Source organism: Tursiops truncatus, chromosome 10 (genome assembly GCF_011762595.2).
Source record: "Tursiops truncatus isolate mTurTru1 chromosome 10, mTurTru1.mat.Y, whole genome shotgun sequence".
NCBI lineage: Eukaryota > Metazoa > Chordata > Mammalia > Artiodactyla > Delphinidae > Tursiops > Tursiops truncatus.
Genome location: NC_047043.1, coordinates 63,515,267 through 63,532,181, shown reverse-complemented (window position 1 = coordinate 63,532,181; position 16,915 = coordinate 63,515,267). Strand labels below are relative to the sequence as shown.

Genomic DNA, 16,915 nt, shown 5'->3' with positions numbered 1-16,915 from the left:
TGGGGCTGCTGGCCAGGAACAGGAAGAAGGATCTCAGCCTTCCCTGGGTCCTCCTCCTGCTCTGTCCCTCCCACTTAGCCCACACAGATCAGACTCAGGAAACATAAGGCTGGCCTTTTCTTTAACAGCCAGTCACTGCTTTTAATCAGGGGATGAGGTAAGGAAAGTGGTGGTGTTGGTGCCACCATGTGGCTCGATGCTCACAGGCCTCAGCCACAGTCCATCTCGGGGTCGTCCACATCAGCCTCCGCGGCACAGAGATCATCCAGGGCTGCCTCTGAGCCAAAAACAAGAGGGTTCTGTGGTGAAGTCCTGCCTGAAGGTGCTGGGACTGGGGGAGGTCCCACCTCTCCTCCCCACCAGGCCCACAGGAACCAAGCAGTCCCTTCCACGCCCAGGCCTTGCTCCCTCAGCTACTGCAAGCAAAATAATACAAAGGCAATTCAGACAGGGATGTTTCTGGAAAAACCGTGGCTCTGCCAGGCCGACTCAGTAGGTATGAGCAAAAGGCAGGCTGATATGCTGAGAGAAGAACCGGACAGGGAAGAAAAAAAATGGCCCCCGTGCCGGCAAAGGCTGTGTGGATGGAGCACTGCTGACCTAAGGCCAGGTAGTCTGATTCGTCCATGAACTTCAGGGCAAACTCCACATGTGGGCTGGGGCAGGGAGGGGCCCTCCTGCAGGCTCACCTTCACAGCCTGTCACGTCAGGAAGCCCTCGAATCAGCATGCTGACCCCTGGCATCACCTGGTCGTACTGATGCAGGACCTCCACGCAGTGCACAGTGAAAAGCTTGTCCTTTTGGGACAGACTGTGCAGCAGCAGCACTGTATCTCGCAGACACCGCACCGTCCGCTTCTGCTGGTCAGTCCTCGGGGGCCCCCCTGCCCTCCGCACAGTCAGCCACTGTCTGTGCAGCATCACCGTGAGTGCTCTGACTACCTGAGGGAGGGCACAGGCTGAGGTCAGGTCAGGTGGTCCCTGCACCCTGACAGCCTGCTTAGCTGGGCAGCATCTTTCCTAGCCACCCGGGTGAGGAAGGTTCTGAACAGTGGCACCAGGGTCTAGCCCTGGTGAAGGAGCATGGGATGCTCTCACGGGGCCCTGTCATTCACCAGCAGAGCTGCCCACTGTCGGCCCCTGCCTGCCCCCGGCACTCACCTCCACGTTGCACTGGCAGCTGGAACCAGTGACTGGGGAGGAGGGGCTCTGCACAGCAAGCTTAGCCAGGAGCCACACAGCCTAGAACAAGAAGAGACTGTCCCATCCATGGCACAGTGAGGCCCTGGTCACAGGGAGGGCTTTCTCAGCCTTCTACAAGAGCTCCAGTTGCCTCAGCAACTGCTTGTCTGCACTAATGGGATCCAAGAGGTGGTAGTGTTTTGGGACCTTCCCAGGAGACACTCAGGACCAACACCTGTGTCTCACCACTGACCCACCTGCCTCCGTGCCCACCTCCAGCCACCAGGCAACTTTGCCAAGTCCCAGGATACCCTGGGCTCCGACTGTACTGTATCTGTGTAGTATGGAGCCCCCCAAATGAGTTTACCTTGCTAGTGGCTCAGCGTGTTACCAAAATGAATTAAAGCTTCCTTTAATTCCCAGAGGAAGGAGAAGAGTGGCTCTTACATGGGATGGGGTGGGGTGGGGTGGGGTGGGTTGGTGAGCAGCACAAAAGGGGCTCTGGTGTCTTTACCTCTTGTTCCAGCTGAAGCCACTGTGTCTCCGAGGCGGCTTTGTCAGGCCTCGATGTGATGTACATGTACAGCAGCAGCAGGAGGCAGCCTTCTGGAAAGGACACACCACCTCTCACTCAGGATCCGCCTTCTCACCCAGTGCCTGAGGTACAAGCTGCAGAAGCCCTCAGGAGGCCCTGGACCTGCCCCTGCCACCACCCTTCCCTCCAAGCTGCAGGAGTCCAGACGCACGCCCCTGGCCTGCTTTACCCGGGTGGGAGCAGAGCTGAGGTGCAAGCTTCTCATGGTCCACCAGGAGGGACAGGAGCTCAATAGTCAGCAGCACACTAGGCAGGGGTGTCTCTGGGCGCAGGCACTGTGGCAGCACCCGGAACGCGCACTGGAACCTGAAACACAGGGCCCCAGAGAGATGTGACACCTCCAACCCAATCCCATAACTCACCCTCACCTTTCACGATAGGCAACAGGAAATTGAAGAGGCCAGTAAAAAGGAGACTCGATTCAGACAGACCTGAGTTCAAATGCCACCCTACTTGCTGATACTTGTTTCAGGTGAACGAGTGGGTACTACCCTTCACTGTGGGACTGCTGTGAGGGACAGGGCCTGTCATCCCTTAGAGATGACAGGCCCTTACCTGGCACAGTGCCACCCAGCAAATACGAGGTGCCCCCCTGGACCTCGGGTGCCGGCCTCTGCACTACTCTTGGGCTCCTTCCTGCCTCTGCTCCCAAACAGGGAGGCAGGTTCAACTTGAGTGTGAGAGAAACGTCCTGTGCCCACCACCAGAGGACTGGCCAGGCATCAGCAGCAACAATGTGGACTTGGCTATGGTTGGATCTTATGAGACCACTCGCTGGGCAAGGAAGACTTCATTTTCCCCACTTGTCGGGAAACACCGGCTCCTCTGCCGCCACGTATGAGAAGGTACACACTCAGGGTGTGCATGGTGAGGGGCTTGGGCACTCTCCCCCTGGTCTTGGGGGCAAAGGGATGGCGCATTCATTACCAAGGAACCGAGTCCAAAGACAAGCACTGCTTTTTGCTCAACCCACACAGCCTCGTGGGTGGGGGGAGGGGCAGTTCTGCGGGTATGTCCCTTTTCAGGCGCACGGCACCGAGGGTTAAGAATATTCCTTGTACACCATTAGGAAGCAAGGTCTTTTTGGGGCGAACTCATTTTAGAGCAAATCCTGTATGAGAGACAAGCTGAATGTTTCTAGTCACCAGGGAGTGTGGAACTTTGTGGGAAACTGGAATTTAACCGGTTACTACCTAATTTCATTATTAGGCCAGAAGTGGCCCCTGAAACTAAAAAAATCCATCTTTATATACAACACAGTGGTTTCCAAATTATTTTTGACAGCATCAGAGCCGCCTTTTTAAATGAAAATTTTTTTTTTTTTGGCACAGCCCCTAAATGCACAATAAATACGTCATGCTGCCCTGGCTGAGCTGGGGATGAGAACTTTTTGTTCAAAAGCGCCTGCCATGCCAGTACCTGGGGAGCTACGCTGGACCTACCCCTAAAACAGATGCAGTGGGAAGACAAGTGTCTGAGGGGATGATGTGCCCTCAAGCCTGGGTGGGCAGTGGTGCCTTTCATAGGAGATCACAGCCTGCCTGGCTGCTCATGTTGTATCGTATACTGCTATGGAGCCTTGGGAGCACCTGTCCCTGGCTTTTACTACAAGGTGAACAAGAAGCTGTGTGGTAATGGGGTTCAGCCTGCAAGCATGAAGGAATTCAGAGAAGCACTGTGTGGGAGGTGGCATCAGACAGCGATCAAGAACAATGATTCAAAAAAAAAAAAAAGAACAATGATTCAGGAGCCTAACTGGCTGATCTAGCATACTCCCTCTGGGGTTTCAGACAAGTTTCCCTACCTCAACATGGGGTTTATTCATTCAACAAACACTGAGTGCTCACAGTGAGCCAGGCTCTGTACTGGGCGTGAAGACAACAGGGCTCTGAGGGTGCCATCCAAGCTAGTGAACAGAAGGCATCTGTGTCTGGCCTGCAGTAAGCACCCATTAAATGGCTGTTTTTTGATGTTATTGTGGACAAGCTCAACAGGAATAGAATGATGATATATCTACCAAGAGAACTGCTAAAAATGTGGTTCCTGGAATTCATTCATTTAAAAAGTAAGAAACGGATGCAAAGATTTTTCAATATCCACATATCAATCAATGTGATACACCACATTAACAAACTGAAGAATAAACACCATGTGATCATCTCAATAGATGCAGAAAAAGCTTTTGACAAAGTTCAACATCCATTTAAGAGAAAAACTCCAGAAAGTAGGCATAGAGGGGAACATACCTCAACATAATGAAGGCCATATATGAAAAACCCACAGCTAACATCATATTGGTAGGGACTTTCCTGGTGGTCCAGTGGTAAAGAATCCACCTTCCAAAGCAGGGGACGCAGGTTTGACCCATGTGCCTCGGGGCAACTAAGCTTGTGTGCCTCAGAGAGCTCACATGCTGCAAACTACAGAGCCCACACACTCTGGAGCCTGCGCGCCACAACTACAGAGTCCACACACTCTGGACCCTGCACGCACAACTAGAGAAGAGAAAACCCACATGCCACAACTAGAGAGAAGCCCGTGTGCCACAATGAAGAGACCATGCGTTGCAACTAAAGATCTCGCATGCCTCAACGAAGATCTCACCACAACTAAGACCCAATGCAGCCCAAATAAATAAATAAATAAAATTAAAAAAAATCATACTCATTGGTGAAAAGCTGAGAGCATTTCCTCTAAGATCAGGAAGAAGACAAGGATGAGCACTCTCACCACTTTTATTCAACATAGTTTTGGAAGTCCTAACCACAGCAATCAGAAGAAAAAGAAATAAAAGGGAATCCAAATTGGCAAGGAAGAAATAAAACTGTCACTGTCTGCAGATGACATTATACTATACATAAATCCTACAGGTGCCACCAGAAAACTACTAGAGCTCATCAATGAATTTGGTAAAGTTGCAGGATACAAAATTAATATACGGAAATCTGTTGCATTTCTATACACTAGCAATGAGCTATCAGAAAGAGAAATTAAGGAAACAATCCCATTTACCATCGCATCAAAAAGAATAAAACACCTAAGAATAAACCTACCTAAGGAGGCAAAAGGCCTGTACTCCAAAAACTATAAGACACTGATGAAAGGAATTGAAGACGACATAAACGGAAAGATATACCCTGTTCTTGGATTGGAAGAATCAATACTGCCAAAATGCCTATACTACCCAAGGCAATCTACAGATTCAGTGCAATTGTTATCAAGTTACCAATGGAATTTTTCACAGAACCTAGAATAAAATTTTAAATTTATATGGAAACATGAAAGACCCTGAAACAGCCAAAATAATCTTGAAAAAGAAGAACAGAGCTGGAGGAATCATACTCCCTGACTTCAGACTATACTACAGTGCTACAGTAGTCAAAACAGTATGGTACTGGTGCAAAAACAGACACATAGATCAACGGAACTGAATAGAGAGCCCAGAAATAAACCTACATACCTAAGGTCATTTAATCTGTAACAAAGGAGGCAAGACTATACAGTGGAGAAAAGACAGTCTATTCAATAAGTGGTGCTGGGAAAACTGGACAGCTACTTGTAAGACAATGAAATTAGAACATTCTCTAACACCATATACAGAAATAAACTCAAAATGGATTCAAGACCTAAAGGGAAGACCAGCTACTATCAAACTCCTAGAGGAAAACATAGGCAGAACACTCTTTGACATAAATAGCAGCAAATTTTTTTTTTTTGGATCCATCTCCTAAAGCAAAGGAAACAAAAGCAAAAATAAACAAATGGGACCTAATTAAATTTAAAACCTTTTGCACAACAAAGGAAACCATCGGACAAAATGAAAACACAACCTGTTGAATGGGAGAAGATAACTAAGTGATATGACCGATAAGGGGTTAATAGCCAACATATACAAACAGCTCATACAACTCAACATCAAACAAACAACCCAATCAAAAAACGGGCAGAACTGAAAAGACATTTTTCCAAAGAGGACATCCAGATGGCCAACAGACACATGAAAAGATGCTCAATATCACTCATCATCAGGGAAATGCAAATCAAAACCACAATGAGATATCACCTCACACCAGTCAGAATGGCTATCATCAAAAAGAACACAACAAATGTGAAGAAAAGGGAACCATCCTACACTGTTGGCGGAATGTAAATTGGTGCAGCCACTGTGGAAAACAGTATAGGGGTTTCTCAAAAAATTAAAAGTAGAAGTACCATGTGACCCAGCAATTCCACTCCTGGGTATATATCTGAAAAAAACCAAAAACACTACTTTGAAAAGAAACATGCACCCCAATGTTCATAGCAGGGTCATCTACAATTGCCAAGGTATGGAAGCAACCATCAACAGATGAATGGATAAAGAAGATGTGGTACACGTACATACACACACACACACACACACACACACACACACACACACACACTGGAATACTACTCAGCCATAAAAAAGAACAAAATTTTGCCATTTGCAGCAACATGGATGGCCTTGGAGGGCATTATGCTAAGTGAAGTAAGTCAGACAGAAAGGCAAATACTGTATGATATCGTATGTGGAATCTAAAAAATACAGCAAACTAGTGAACAAAACAAAAAAGAAACAGGGGCTTCCCTGGTGGCGCAGTGGTTGGGAGTCCGCCTACCGATGCAGGGGACACGGGTTCGTGCCCCGGTCCGGGAGGATCCCACATGCCGTGGAGTGGCTGGGCCCGTGAGCCATGGCCACTGAGCCTGGGCATCCGGAGCCTGTGCTGCGCAACGGGAGGGGCCACAACAGTGAGAGGCCCGCGTACCGCAAAAACAAACAAAAAAACAAACAAAAAAAACAAACAACAACAACAAAAAAGAAACAGGCTTACAGACACAGAAAACAAACTAGTGGTTACCAGTGGGGAGAGGGAAGGGAGGAAGGGCAATATAGCGGTAGGGGATTTAAAAAAAGCATTGTTATGGGATTATATGAAATCGTGTGTGAAACTTTTGGAAACTGTAAAGCACTACGGAATTAAAAAAAATAAAAGGAAAGAGAAGACTCAATAATAAAAAAAGAAGCAATCAGCCACCATGAGCTGGGCCCCCTGCCAGGCACCTGGGTGATGGTAACACGCCTACCTTGCTGCTCACACTACTCTGCAGTACACTGTGTCTAGCTCTAAGCACCACCTTTAGGATGCACCAGACAAGCCAGAATATATTCATATGGAAACCAGGATCCAGAAGTGTTTTTAGCAAACAGGTATTCTGAGTTCAGAGACAAAAAGGCTTAAGAGACATCCAACAGAGGAACTGGCCTCTTGGTGGAATGCTGAGGGGGAGATGGGATTACAGGACGAGGGGATTGGCTGGGTGGTGTTTACCCTCCCAGTGTTGAGGGTCTGGAATCCCAAGCTAGGAATTTACGACAACAGTGTTCCGCAACAAACCTTAAGAAGAGCAAGTAACCTGTGGCTCATGCCAGTGGTGGACACCATGATGATGGGCAGATGCCCAGCAAGGTCAGCTTGTAGCTGCAGACCCTCCACACACCCTCTGCTTCTTCAGGGAACCCCACCAAACTAAACTTCAATGTGGCTCTGAAATCTGGTCTTCACCTGATCCATGTCCCAGGTTCAAAGGCCTCTTGATTCAACCTTTGTCTGTTTCAGGGGCAGGACACTCTTCCATAGTGACTAGCTTCTTTTGCTTACCTACTATCCAGAGGCAGAACTAAGCCAAATAAACCACTTCCTTGGTTCTTCTAACTCCTGGCCCCACTTCCCATCACTTCAGAACTCTAGCTAAGAACCTAAACCAAGGCTTAGAGCTGAGCAGTATGGACGAGTCAAGATGGGAACAAGTACAGGGGCCACAGTACAGACCTCAAGAGGCCGGGTAAGACCCACAAGGAATCATGACTCCCATGCTGCGTTATACCTGGGCAGGAAATCAAAGGAAGCATTTTCAGCTAATTTCACCAAAACCTTAAGGCACTGGCTGAGGACACTGGCTTTAAGGTGACCTGTTGCTGCAGAAGAGAAAGCCAAAAGTTGAAGAAGCATCTTCAATAGTGGGTGCTGGCCTTGGTCACCAGCAAGCCTCCCTGGGGCTGAGGTCACATCCCCACGACCATGTCCGTCAACCAGGCTCTGGTCTCCTTCCCTAGCAGCAGAATCGGCGCCTGCTCCTGATAGTAACAGGCAAATGACTGCTCCGCTGTGGCACACCAGGTGCTGAAGAACGCTTAGTGAAGCCACAGAGAAGCCTTCCAGGTTGCAAAGTGAGTCCTCGGGGCTGGCCTCTACCCCAGAGCTCACACAGGAGGGATGTGTCGGTGAGTCCGCAGGCGCTCCGCTTCTCTTGGCTGCTGCCAAATCCTGCAGAGCCTGGCAGTGTAAGCCGATAAAGAACTGTACCAGGGGGAGGAGGTGCACAGCTCCAGGAAGCTGGCAGAGTGGGAAGGCCCTTCCGCCTCCCTCTGCTGGGTCTCTGTCACAGGAGCCTTCATTCCTGGCCACCAGATTCAGTCCAGTAAGTGCCAGGTTCTGTGCTTCTCTCAGGGCCAAGAGGGGAAATGACCCATCACAAGAACCTGTGGTCCTCAGGCTTGAAATCCCAGTCAAGGTACTAGCAATAGACACAAAAGAAAACACACAAGTGTGAGAGGGAGATAAGGTCAAGGGACCCAAACAACCTGCCTGCTAAATTCTCTAGTTTTCCTGCCCAGAGCAGACCTCCTAGGCCGGTCAGGACCAGATAGGGACTTGCTTCCTGGAAACTTCTTCCAAACAAGCTTTTTAGGAGTATTATGCTTACCTGCCAAGCCCGGGTAGCTGGAACAGGGTGCCGGTAGGAGCCTCAGAACAACTGCTCAGGAGGTGGCACAGACCTAGGGATGACCCTGGGATCAAAGGCTGCTTCAGGAGAAGGTTTATCAAAATGGAGCCTGCAGAAGACAAGGTGACTGTAGAAGGTTCTGACATGAGAGTGCTTTTCTGTGATGCCAACTATCCTCTAAACTGCCACTAAGTTCCCTTGAGACGCCTGTGGGTACTGAAGGCTCGGAGGCATACTTGCTCTTGGCCCCTTCCATTTTATAGTCTTCTGCTTAAGCCACAGACTACTACTCCCCTGGACCCTCTAAAGCACTGCCTGGGGTACTGATTGAGCCCAGGACAGTTCCCTAGGCAATTCCACTGCAGCATCACAGAGGATGATTGGACCCAGGAAGGCCTCCTGCAGAAGGAGCAGGCATTCTGGTACCTTGAGTGTTTGATCTCTGCATCCAGCTGTCAATAAGCCTTTTCTGGGACTGTTCTTGCTTTATCGGGTCATCTCCCAGACTGTGGGTCTTATTCTCTGAATAACAGATAATATGTTAATCAAAACTGGAACACAAAAGCACAAGTGTATCAGAAACTCTTAAATGTAATGAGTTTAAAACATACATTGTTCTACTTCTTCAACTTTGGATCAAAACAAGAGCCAAAGCAACTCAAGAACCTTCACATCTTTGCCTTCCTCATATAAAACAGGAACTTGCATAAGGAAAGGAAAGGAAAAGAAAATTAAATTGTTTGCCCCACTTCAAAATCAGGCAATAACATAAAAGCATTTTATATGATTCTTATTATGTGCCAGACATTGTTCTAAGAGCTTTATACATGCTAGCTCTCTTGTTCCTCACAGCAACCCAACCAGGAGGTGTTATCATTGGCTCTGTTTTACATATGGGAAAACTGATGCACAGAGGTTAAGGGACTTGCTCAAATCATGCAAGCCAGTAAGCAGTGTGACTGGGACTCTCGGCCAGGCTGGTGGGCTCCACTGCCTGCTCATAACACCACCCGATAACCTCTCCTGAAGTTGCTAAATATCAAAAATGTTAGTAGCTGTAGTTCTCAGGGGTGGCGTGATGCTAATGACTTGAAAGGGTTGATGGTAGGAGAAAGGCAATGTATCTGAATTGTAAGATAAACTGGCATAGCACAGTCTCAGAGTGAAAACCTACTAATGCTAGATTGTCTCTCTAGAAAGCAGTAGCCTTCCCTCAGTCTGGACTCAGCTGGGCGATGAAAGGAGCACATGTTCCTGCATACTAGCTGTGTTTCTGGCATGGCAATGGATGCTGACTGGAGGTTTTAAAATATGCCTGCAAATTCTTTGACACACTTCTCCTCAAAGGGTGCAGCCTAGTTTTCTTCCCCTTGAACATGGCCCAGACTCAATGACTAACTTCTAACAAACAGAATGTGGCAGAAGTGATGCTATGCGACCTTTGAGGCTAGGCCATAAAAAGGATAGCTTCCACCTATCTCTCTGGGTTTGCTAGCTCTAGAGGAAGCCATCTACCAGGTTATGAGATCAGCCAAGTAGCCCTGTGGAAAGGCCCACATGTGGAAAGGAATTCCACTGCCAGACATGTGAGTGAGCCACCTTGAAATAGATCCTCCAGCCCCCTACAAGGCTTCAGTGCCCGCAGAGACAAACCATCCCCACTGTGCTATCAGAACTGCTGACCCACAGAAACGAGGAGAAAATAAATACTCAAATGTTTCAAGGCTCAAGTCTGAGTAGTCTGATATAGAGCAATAGATGATGGATAGACTGACTTACCCTCTTTGCCCATCAGGGACTTATATCCTGGATCGGTCTGGCAGGGGTGGGGAAGGGACATGTTAGCACTAAAAGACTCCTTTGTAGGGAAAGATGGTTTTCCAAGTTGTGGAGAACATGCTTCTGGCTTTATAACCACAGAAGGGCTTTTCCTAGGACTGGAAAAAGTTAACTATGAAAGCAAAGTAATGATTCTGCTAACACCATGTAAAATACCTGGTTATAAAACTTCTAACAAACTTTAAACTTTTCCTATCTAGGTGATTTGACCAAAAATTTTATCTATTACACGTTTGTTATTCTTTGTCAGGACAGCAATGCAAAATTCAAGGCATTTTGATTCAAATTGTTGAAAAAAAAAATCTTTCATTTGCTTCCACCTTCTTCCAATCACCCAAAAAAATTGGCTATAACTCCATTACTATTTCCAGTTCCACCAAAACATCTTTTCAGTTTGCAACCTCTTTTTTTTTAATTGAAATATAGTTGCTATATAATGTTATATAAGTTATAAGCAAATGCTATAGTGATTCATAATTTTTTTTTTTGCGGTACGCAGGCCTCTCACTGTTGTGGCCTCTCCCGTTGCAGAGCACAGGCTCCGGATGCGCAGGCCCAGCGGCCATGGCTCACGGACCCAGCCACTCCGCGGCATGTGGGATCCTCCCAGACCGGGGCACGAACCCGTGTCCCCTGCATCGGCAGGTGGACTCTCAAGCACTGCGCCACCAGGGAAGCCCTGATTCATAATTTTTAAAGGTTATACTCCATTTATAGTTATTATAAAATATTGGCTATATTCCCTTTGTTGTACAATATATCCTTGTAGTTTATTTTATACTTTAATAGTTTATACCTCTTACTCCCCTATCCCTCTATATTGCCTTTTTCCCATTTCCTCTCCCCCCTGGTAACCACTAGTTTGGAACAACCTCTTTTATAATAGTCAGGGACTGAATGAAAAGATTTTCAGGAGAAAGAGGGTCTAGAAAAAGGTGTATTGTGTCTTGCAACTTGGAAACTGAGCCAGTGCCTTGGTGCCAGGGTCTTTATGTTAGAGAAGCAGTCTTAACCCTCTGATTGGAACAATGCTGAGGCACTCCTGTTGGTGTAAAGAGGTGAGGATGGACTCCCTCTGCTCTCCTGTCTTACCTGGGCTACGCAAGGCAAGAAAAGTTCAATTTCACACCCTGCCCATTATAAGCAAAGGCAGCAGAATGTTTAATACCAGAAAAAGACGACCTGACCCACACTGTTCAAATTTCAAGGCTGATCCTGACAGTGTGCCAGACTTCTTTGGCAGGCAGGGGACAGGACGGACCATTAACAAACTGATCACATCTGCAGCAAAGGTGGGGACTGCTGGACAGCAAATGAGAAAAAATATTCCAAGCAGTTGGGACTGAAATACAGTTGGGGCAAAATCATTTATTTGAAACAAATTACATAAAAATGAAGACTGGTCCACTCCAAAAGTTTGGAGAGCATCTTTCCAGCCTCTTTTCATCCCGAGGAGCTGTGTTGTGTTTATAAAGTCTACAGGGAGGAAGCACTTCTAGAGTGTGGGGCCTTTATGCTATGATGCCCCAAACCACTCTAGTCTCATCCAAACCATCTTTGAGGCCTTCAGGAAAGAGCATCTATGCCCCAGTGGCAGAGTCTAAACGACCTTTGTTCAGGACTAGCCTGACATTGTTATTCAGACTCTAAACGATACAAAACTGTATTCTCCCTCTAGCACCATCATTACCTGACATGGGAAATGGAGGGAGCAGCTAGTTTATTAGCTCGTTCACTGCTTTGAAGCTTTGTCCTTAATTCATTCATCTCTGCATCTTTAAATTGGAGTTCAGACTGCAATGACTGGAGCTGGAAGGCAAAAGAAGCATACTTATAGAGGCCTCATCACATATACAGAAACAGCTCTGGGCTTCAAAATCTCAGGATAGTAAAGGAAAAACAAGCAATGAGAGATAGTATAAAAGTCTGCTGTGACATAAATGTCCTAAAATATCAAGCTTTAACCTTCTTCCTGAAAGATGACATGGTATTCTAGAAAGATATTTTGACCTGAACTATAGCTGGTTAGTTTGTGAGGGTTCAAATACCATTTACTCAGCCTCTCTGAACTCCAGCTTATCTGTAACATAAGTACCTGTCTTCCTGGTTGGGGGTATTAAGTAAGAATGGTGAATGTAAAATGCCCAGCACAGAGCTTGACAAGGTACCATATCTCACGGTAACATGTAGACCTTTTAGTGAATATAGTGGTGCACAATCCAAGTCTTCCTGAAGGTCTGGGCTGAGTATTTAGAAGAGTTTTACCAAAACCTTGTACAGTGTGGGGAGACCTGCTGTTCTGGCCAATGGTAACTGCTGCCATTCCCAGGCACAGCACCAGACACAAGGGCAGGACCATTTAAGTCTCACGACAGCCCTTCTGGTTATTTTCTGGAACAGATAAGGGAAATGAGTCATAGAGCATAAGTCATCACCCTGAGGTCACCGCTTGAATAGGATAAAGCCTAGATTCAAACTCTGGTTTGTCTGATTGCAAACCCATTGCTCTTCATCATGTATATGGAAAGGCAACTACTGCTGTTAGTCTTGGGCACAGGTCAGTGCTTCTTTAAAGACTGCCAAGTTTGCTGAATGAAGTAACGGCAGAATAAGCCCACGTTCTTAAGTCTGAAGCCCTGGGAAGTGAAGGAAAGTGGTAATATACTGGACACCCACTGTTTTTCTCCCCAGAACAGTATCTCCTTCCCTTAAGAAACATCATTTTCCTACCTTTGAATATGTGATTTGAATGGGAGCTATTATCTCTTTGATTACAGTGACTAGTTCAGAGGCAGGCACCTGACTCAGGTTAGACCAATTAGAGCCTTCCCCAGAATTTTAAAACTTGGAGATAAAGAACCCTAGGTCTTCAGTCTGCTCTGGAGCTATGAAATATGAGCCCAGGAGCCCCTGGAGAACACATCCTCTACCATAAGGATGGAGCCTATCAATAGTACAGAGAATAAAGATGAGTCGTGGCAAATCTTGAGTCTTCTGAGGCCCCAGCACACCTGTTTTCCCAGACCTAGTTATGGAAGCCAATACATTTTCTTTTGGCCTAAGCTAGGTTAACTGAGTTTCTGATCTGCCAAAAAACAAAAAAAACACACAACAAAAAACCCACTAATTTTAGCTGTTTCTGCAAAGTGTGAGCTAGTAACTTAGACTACCACAGCAAAGCAGAGTTTCATCTAAGTCCTTTTCCAAACCTCAGAGCCTGGAGAAAAGTACATGCAATTAGTTGGTAGCGAAAGTATTTAAGACAAACAACTGTTGAAATCTTCCTGGAAGATCTATAAGCAACTTTAGTCATTGCTTCTAAAGGAACTCATTGAGCAGGCAAAGCTGATGTCCATACAAGCAAAACAAATGTTCTGGGTCACCTTTTTGGAGAATTCTTTTTCTTTGTCACTGAGTGCTTGAGTTTTCTCTTGCTCAAGAAGGAAATGTGATCTTCTCTGTTCCTCTAGAATGGATTCTGTCTGATGCAGTGAGTCCCGTAAAATTTTAATTTCTCCACTTTTAATGAGCACTTCTTCTTCCATTGCCTTCATCTGTAAATCCCAAATTGATGTTGTGAAAAGTTTGTAAGGGAAAATTATATATGTACATGTTTCAACATGTAGCTGGGGAGACGAAGAAACACATTTAAAACATGTCCAACAGACCAGAGTGCTCAAAATATATCTGTACCAATCAGACATCACCGTGATCTGCTAGGCCCATTCCTGGGACAGTGGATATTCAGCAAGATAGCTTAAGGACACACTTGTCACTTCTGCATGCAGATTCTATAGGCTCTAAGAGGTATTAAACAATCTGGGTCACACACTTCACAGAACTAAAATTCTACATTATGTTCTTGGTTTTTCTAGGGACCTATAGATAGTCATATGAAGAATGTTTGCTTTTTTGCAAAACTGCTAATGAAAATAGCAACCATTATGATGTTGTTTCTTATATAAGACATAGGCTATAAATTTATCTCAGTGCTACAACAGAAAGTTTGTATCTCTTTTTGTATATGGTTTACAGTGTTTCCTTTCTTGCCCTAGTTGTTAGGAATCTCAGGATTTAGTTTCAACCAGAATTTTCTGGCTTTCTTTCCCCCAATTCATGGGGATGAATCTGGACTCTTGTTTTAAAACGTCTATATATTTTATTGTATAATGCTTTATAACACATGCATAAGTGAATGAATTAACTACAAAAGCCACAAGTTAAATCACTTACCTTTTCTTTAAGCTCTTTGTACTGTGCCTGAAGTAACTCTAATTCAAAATTATCTTTAACTGGAACACTTTCTCTGTTTTTCCTTGAAGGATTTTTTGACATCCCATCTAATCTGGGGACCTTATGAACATCTGTAAAAAGCAGTTCCCGTATACTTTTTAGGACCCAACATTTTCCCACTTTAGCCAGACAATCACTTTTGAAAGCAAATTAGAGAAAGATCTAGTAAGCACTACAGGTATTTTACAACATAAGAACATGAATCAATCCTCAGGAAATAACAGAAGCTGCCACCCTCTCCCCATTCTGCACCCAGTTTTAAGAGTCTCATCTAAAGGCTGAAAGGTGCTGTGGGAATCTCACTGGTCAGAACTCAGTGATCTATTATTCAACGATATTTACTGAGCACCTAAAATATGCCAGGCTTTAGCCTCTAAAGAAAGGTGCAATGGTGAGCAAAATGGATACAGTCCTTACACTCATGGAGCTTACATGACACTCAAAAACACAAGAATAAATGTAAAATTTCAACTGTTATAAGAGCTGCAGAAAAGAGCAAATATAGGAAAGCCTATAATAGGGGCTTTGATCCAACGGGATGAATAGAAGGCTTCCCCAGGTAAGTGATGACTGAATGGAGAGCTGAAGAACAGGCAGGAACTAACCAGGTGAGTGGCGATGGGGAATAGATGGAAAGAACACTCAGTGTGTAAGAAACAGCAATGTGCAGTTTCTGTATTGTAAGGAAGCAGGGAGAATTCAAGGAATGAAGGAAGGTTAGTGTGGCTAGAACCCAAAGAAGGAGAGGGAAAGGGACAGGCCATGCTGGGCCTTGCTGACCATGTTAAGGATTTTGATCTTTATACTAGAAGTAGTGTGAAGTCATTAAAGGCTTTCAGTAGGGATGTTCACGTGTATCTGTGTGTGACACAGAGATTCTAGTTTTGAAAAGATCACTCTGGCTGTGGTATAAACTCTGACTTGAGTCATAACTGGAAATGTGGGAACAATTTAGCAGACTATTGTCTGGAGAGGGGTGATGGTAACACAGATCAGGGAGATGGCAGAGATGATGCAGAGAGGATGGATTCCAGAGATGGATGAAGAAGGTAAAGTTACAGGATTTGGAAAGGAATCAGATCCGTGGTCAAGGAAAGGGAGCTGTTGCCTGCCTTGTGCTACGTGATTGAGAGTGGTGCTAGTCATTGCCATGCAGAACATTTGGTCATCAAATGTTCTGAGTGTTTTCTGAATGCTTCGCCAGGCACCATGCTGGAGATACTGGTGGATGACTGGGTTTCCAGGAAATGATTGTGTGGAATATAAGATGCATGTAAGACATCCATGTAGAGATTTCTCTTCCTGGGAGCCCCACAAGACTTCACTAGAATGAGGGTAAGTTCCATGAAGGAGGGGGCTTTTGTCTTTTGTTTATTGCTAAGTGTCTGCAGCTCCTAATGTTTGGGCACCTAAGTACGATTTATTGGTTGTATAAAAGAATGAATCTCTTTTATCTCTTGCCTCTGCCAGGCCCCTCTTATGTTCATGCGGCCCAAGGGAAAAGGTGGTCTTCATTAGATCTAAAGCCTCCCAAACCTGTCATAATGATGGGTCCCCATGTGTAGGTAGTGATGATTCTGCTGGTGGTGGTAGTCGTGTTGCAAGGATCTCTGTTAAGAACTAAGAACCTTACTGGTCCAAAGTATAGAAACTAAAGTAAAATGTTAACCTAGCTTTCGGTATTCCAAATCGGCTGTTTGACACTCCTGATACATTTCTCCCCCAAATCAAAGGACCTTTTGGGACACGCCGCTGCTTAAATCAAACTGTTCCTATATTTTTAAAAGGTGAAGTGGCAGTGTGAGTTCAAGACACCGAACAGCGGTCGTGGGGTTCTTAAGCCACAGCCACCTAGTGGGTCTAGCGAGGTCTGCACCACCCTCGGGGAAAAGGCGCACTCACTGGACACGTCCGGAGCCGCGTTCGGGCACTGGCTCAGGGCCTGTGACGCGAGGGTGTCGAGCTCCTCCAGGTCGTCGGCGGTGAAATCCCCGTGCGCGCCGAATGGGTCTTCTGGGTCTGGGGGGGCGGCCGCGAGGAAGCCCCGGGCCCGCTTGCTCGGAGGGTGCTGGGTGCTGGACGGCGGGCCAGAACTGGGTGCCGGGGGCCCGCTCCGCCTCCTGCTGCCTGGCGCGGGGATTCCAGCCATGCCTGCCGCCAGCCGGTATCCGAAGGCACCGAGTCCGGCCTGTAACC

The 16,915-nt window shown here is 46.2% G+C and overlaps 1 protein-coding gene across 5 annotated transcripts; it reads right to left on the bottom strand.

Moving 5' to 3' along the window:
• Window positions 1-139: 139 nt before the first annotated feature.
• Window positions 140-16,868, bottom strand: ATRIP (ATR interacting protein). 5 transcript variants are annotated; one of them, XM_004312801.4, is made up of 13 exons: window positions 16,622-16,868; window positions 14,660-14,790; window positions 13,810-13,980; window positions 12,117-12,235; window positions 10,367-10,524; window positions 9,014-9,109; window positions 8,567-8,696; window positions 7,688-8,377; window positions 1,947-2,083; window positions 1,697-1,788; window positions 1,162-1,242; window positions 690-942; window positions 140-277 (listed from the first exon to the last, which is right to left on the bottom strand). In XM_004312801.4, the coding sequence occupies exons 1-13, from the start codon at window positions 16,866-16,868 to the stop codon at window positions 210-212; spliced, it is 2,373 nt and encodes a 790-aa protein (XP_004312849.1). In that variant the 3' UTR covers window positions 140-209. The 5 variants fall into 5 exon arrangements, 4 of the variants coding, with proteins under 4 accessions (XP_004312849.1, XP_073644034.1, XP_019802251.1 ...); XM_073787933.1 differs by having other exon boundaries at window positions 1,697-1,785; XM_019946692.3 differs by lacking the exon at window positions 14,660-14,790 and having other exon boundaries at window positions 16,622-16,736.
• Between the last annotated feature and the right edge of the window lie 47 nt (window positions 16,869-16,915).

What these genes read in the sequence shown, in the direction of transcription:
- ATRIP (XM_004312801.4), bottom strand. Translation starts at nt 16,868, where the DNA reads ATGGCTGGAATCCCCGCGCCAGGCAGCAGGAGGCGGAGCGGGCCCCCG. An exon ending in GTCCCTGATGGGCAAAGAGG is followed by an intron (nt 9,110 to 10,366) that starts GTAAGTCAGTCT and finishes TCTGTTATTCAG; the next exon opens with AGAATAAGACCCACAGTCTG. An exon ending in GCTGCCAGTGCAACGTGGAG is followed by an intron (nt 943 to 1,161) that starts GTGAGTGCCGGG and finishes GCCCTCCCTCAG; the next exon opens with GTAGTCAGAGCACTCACGGT.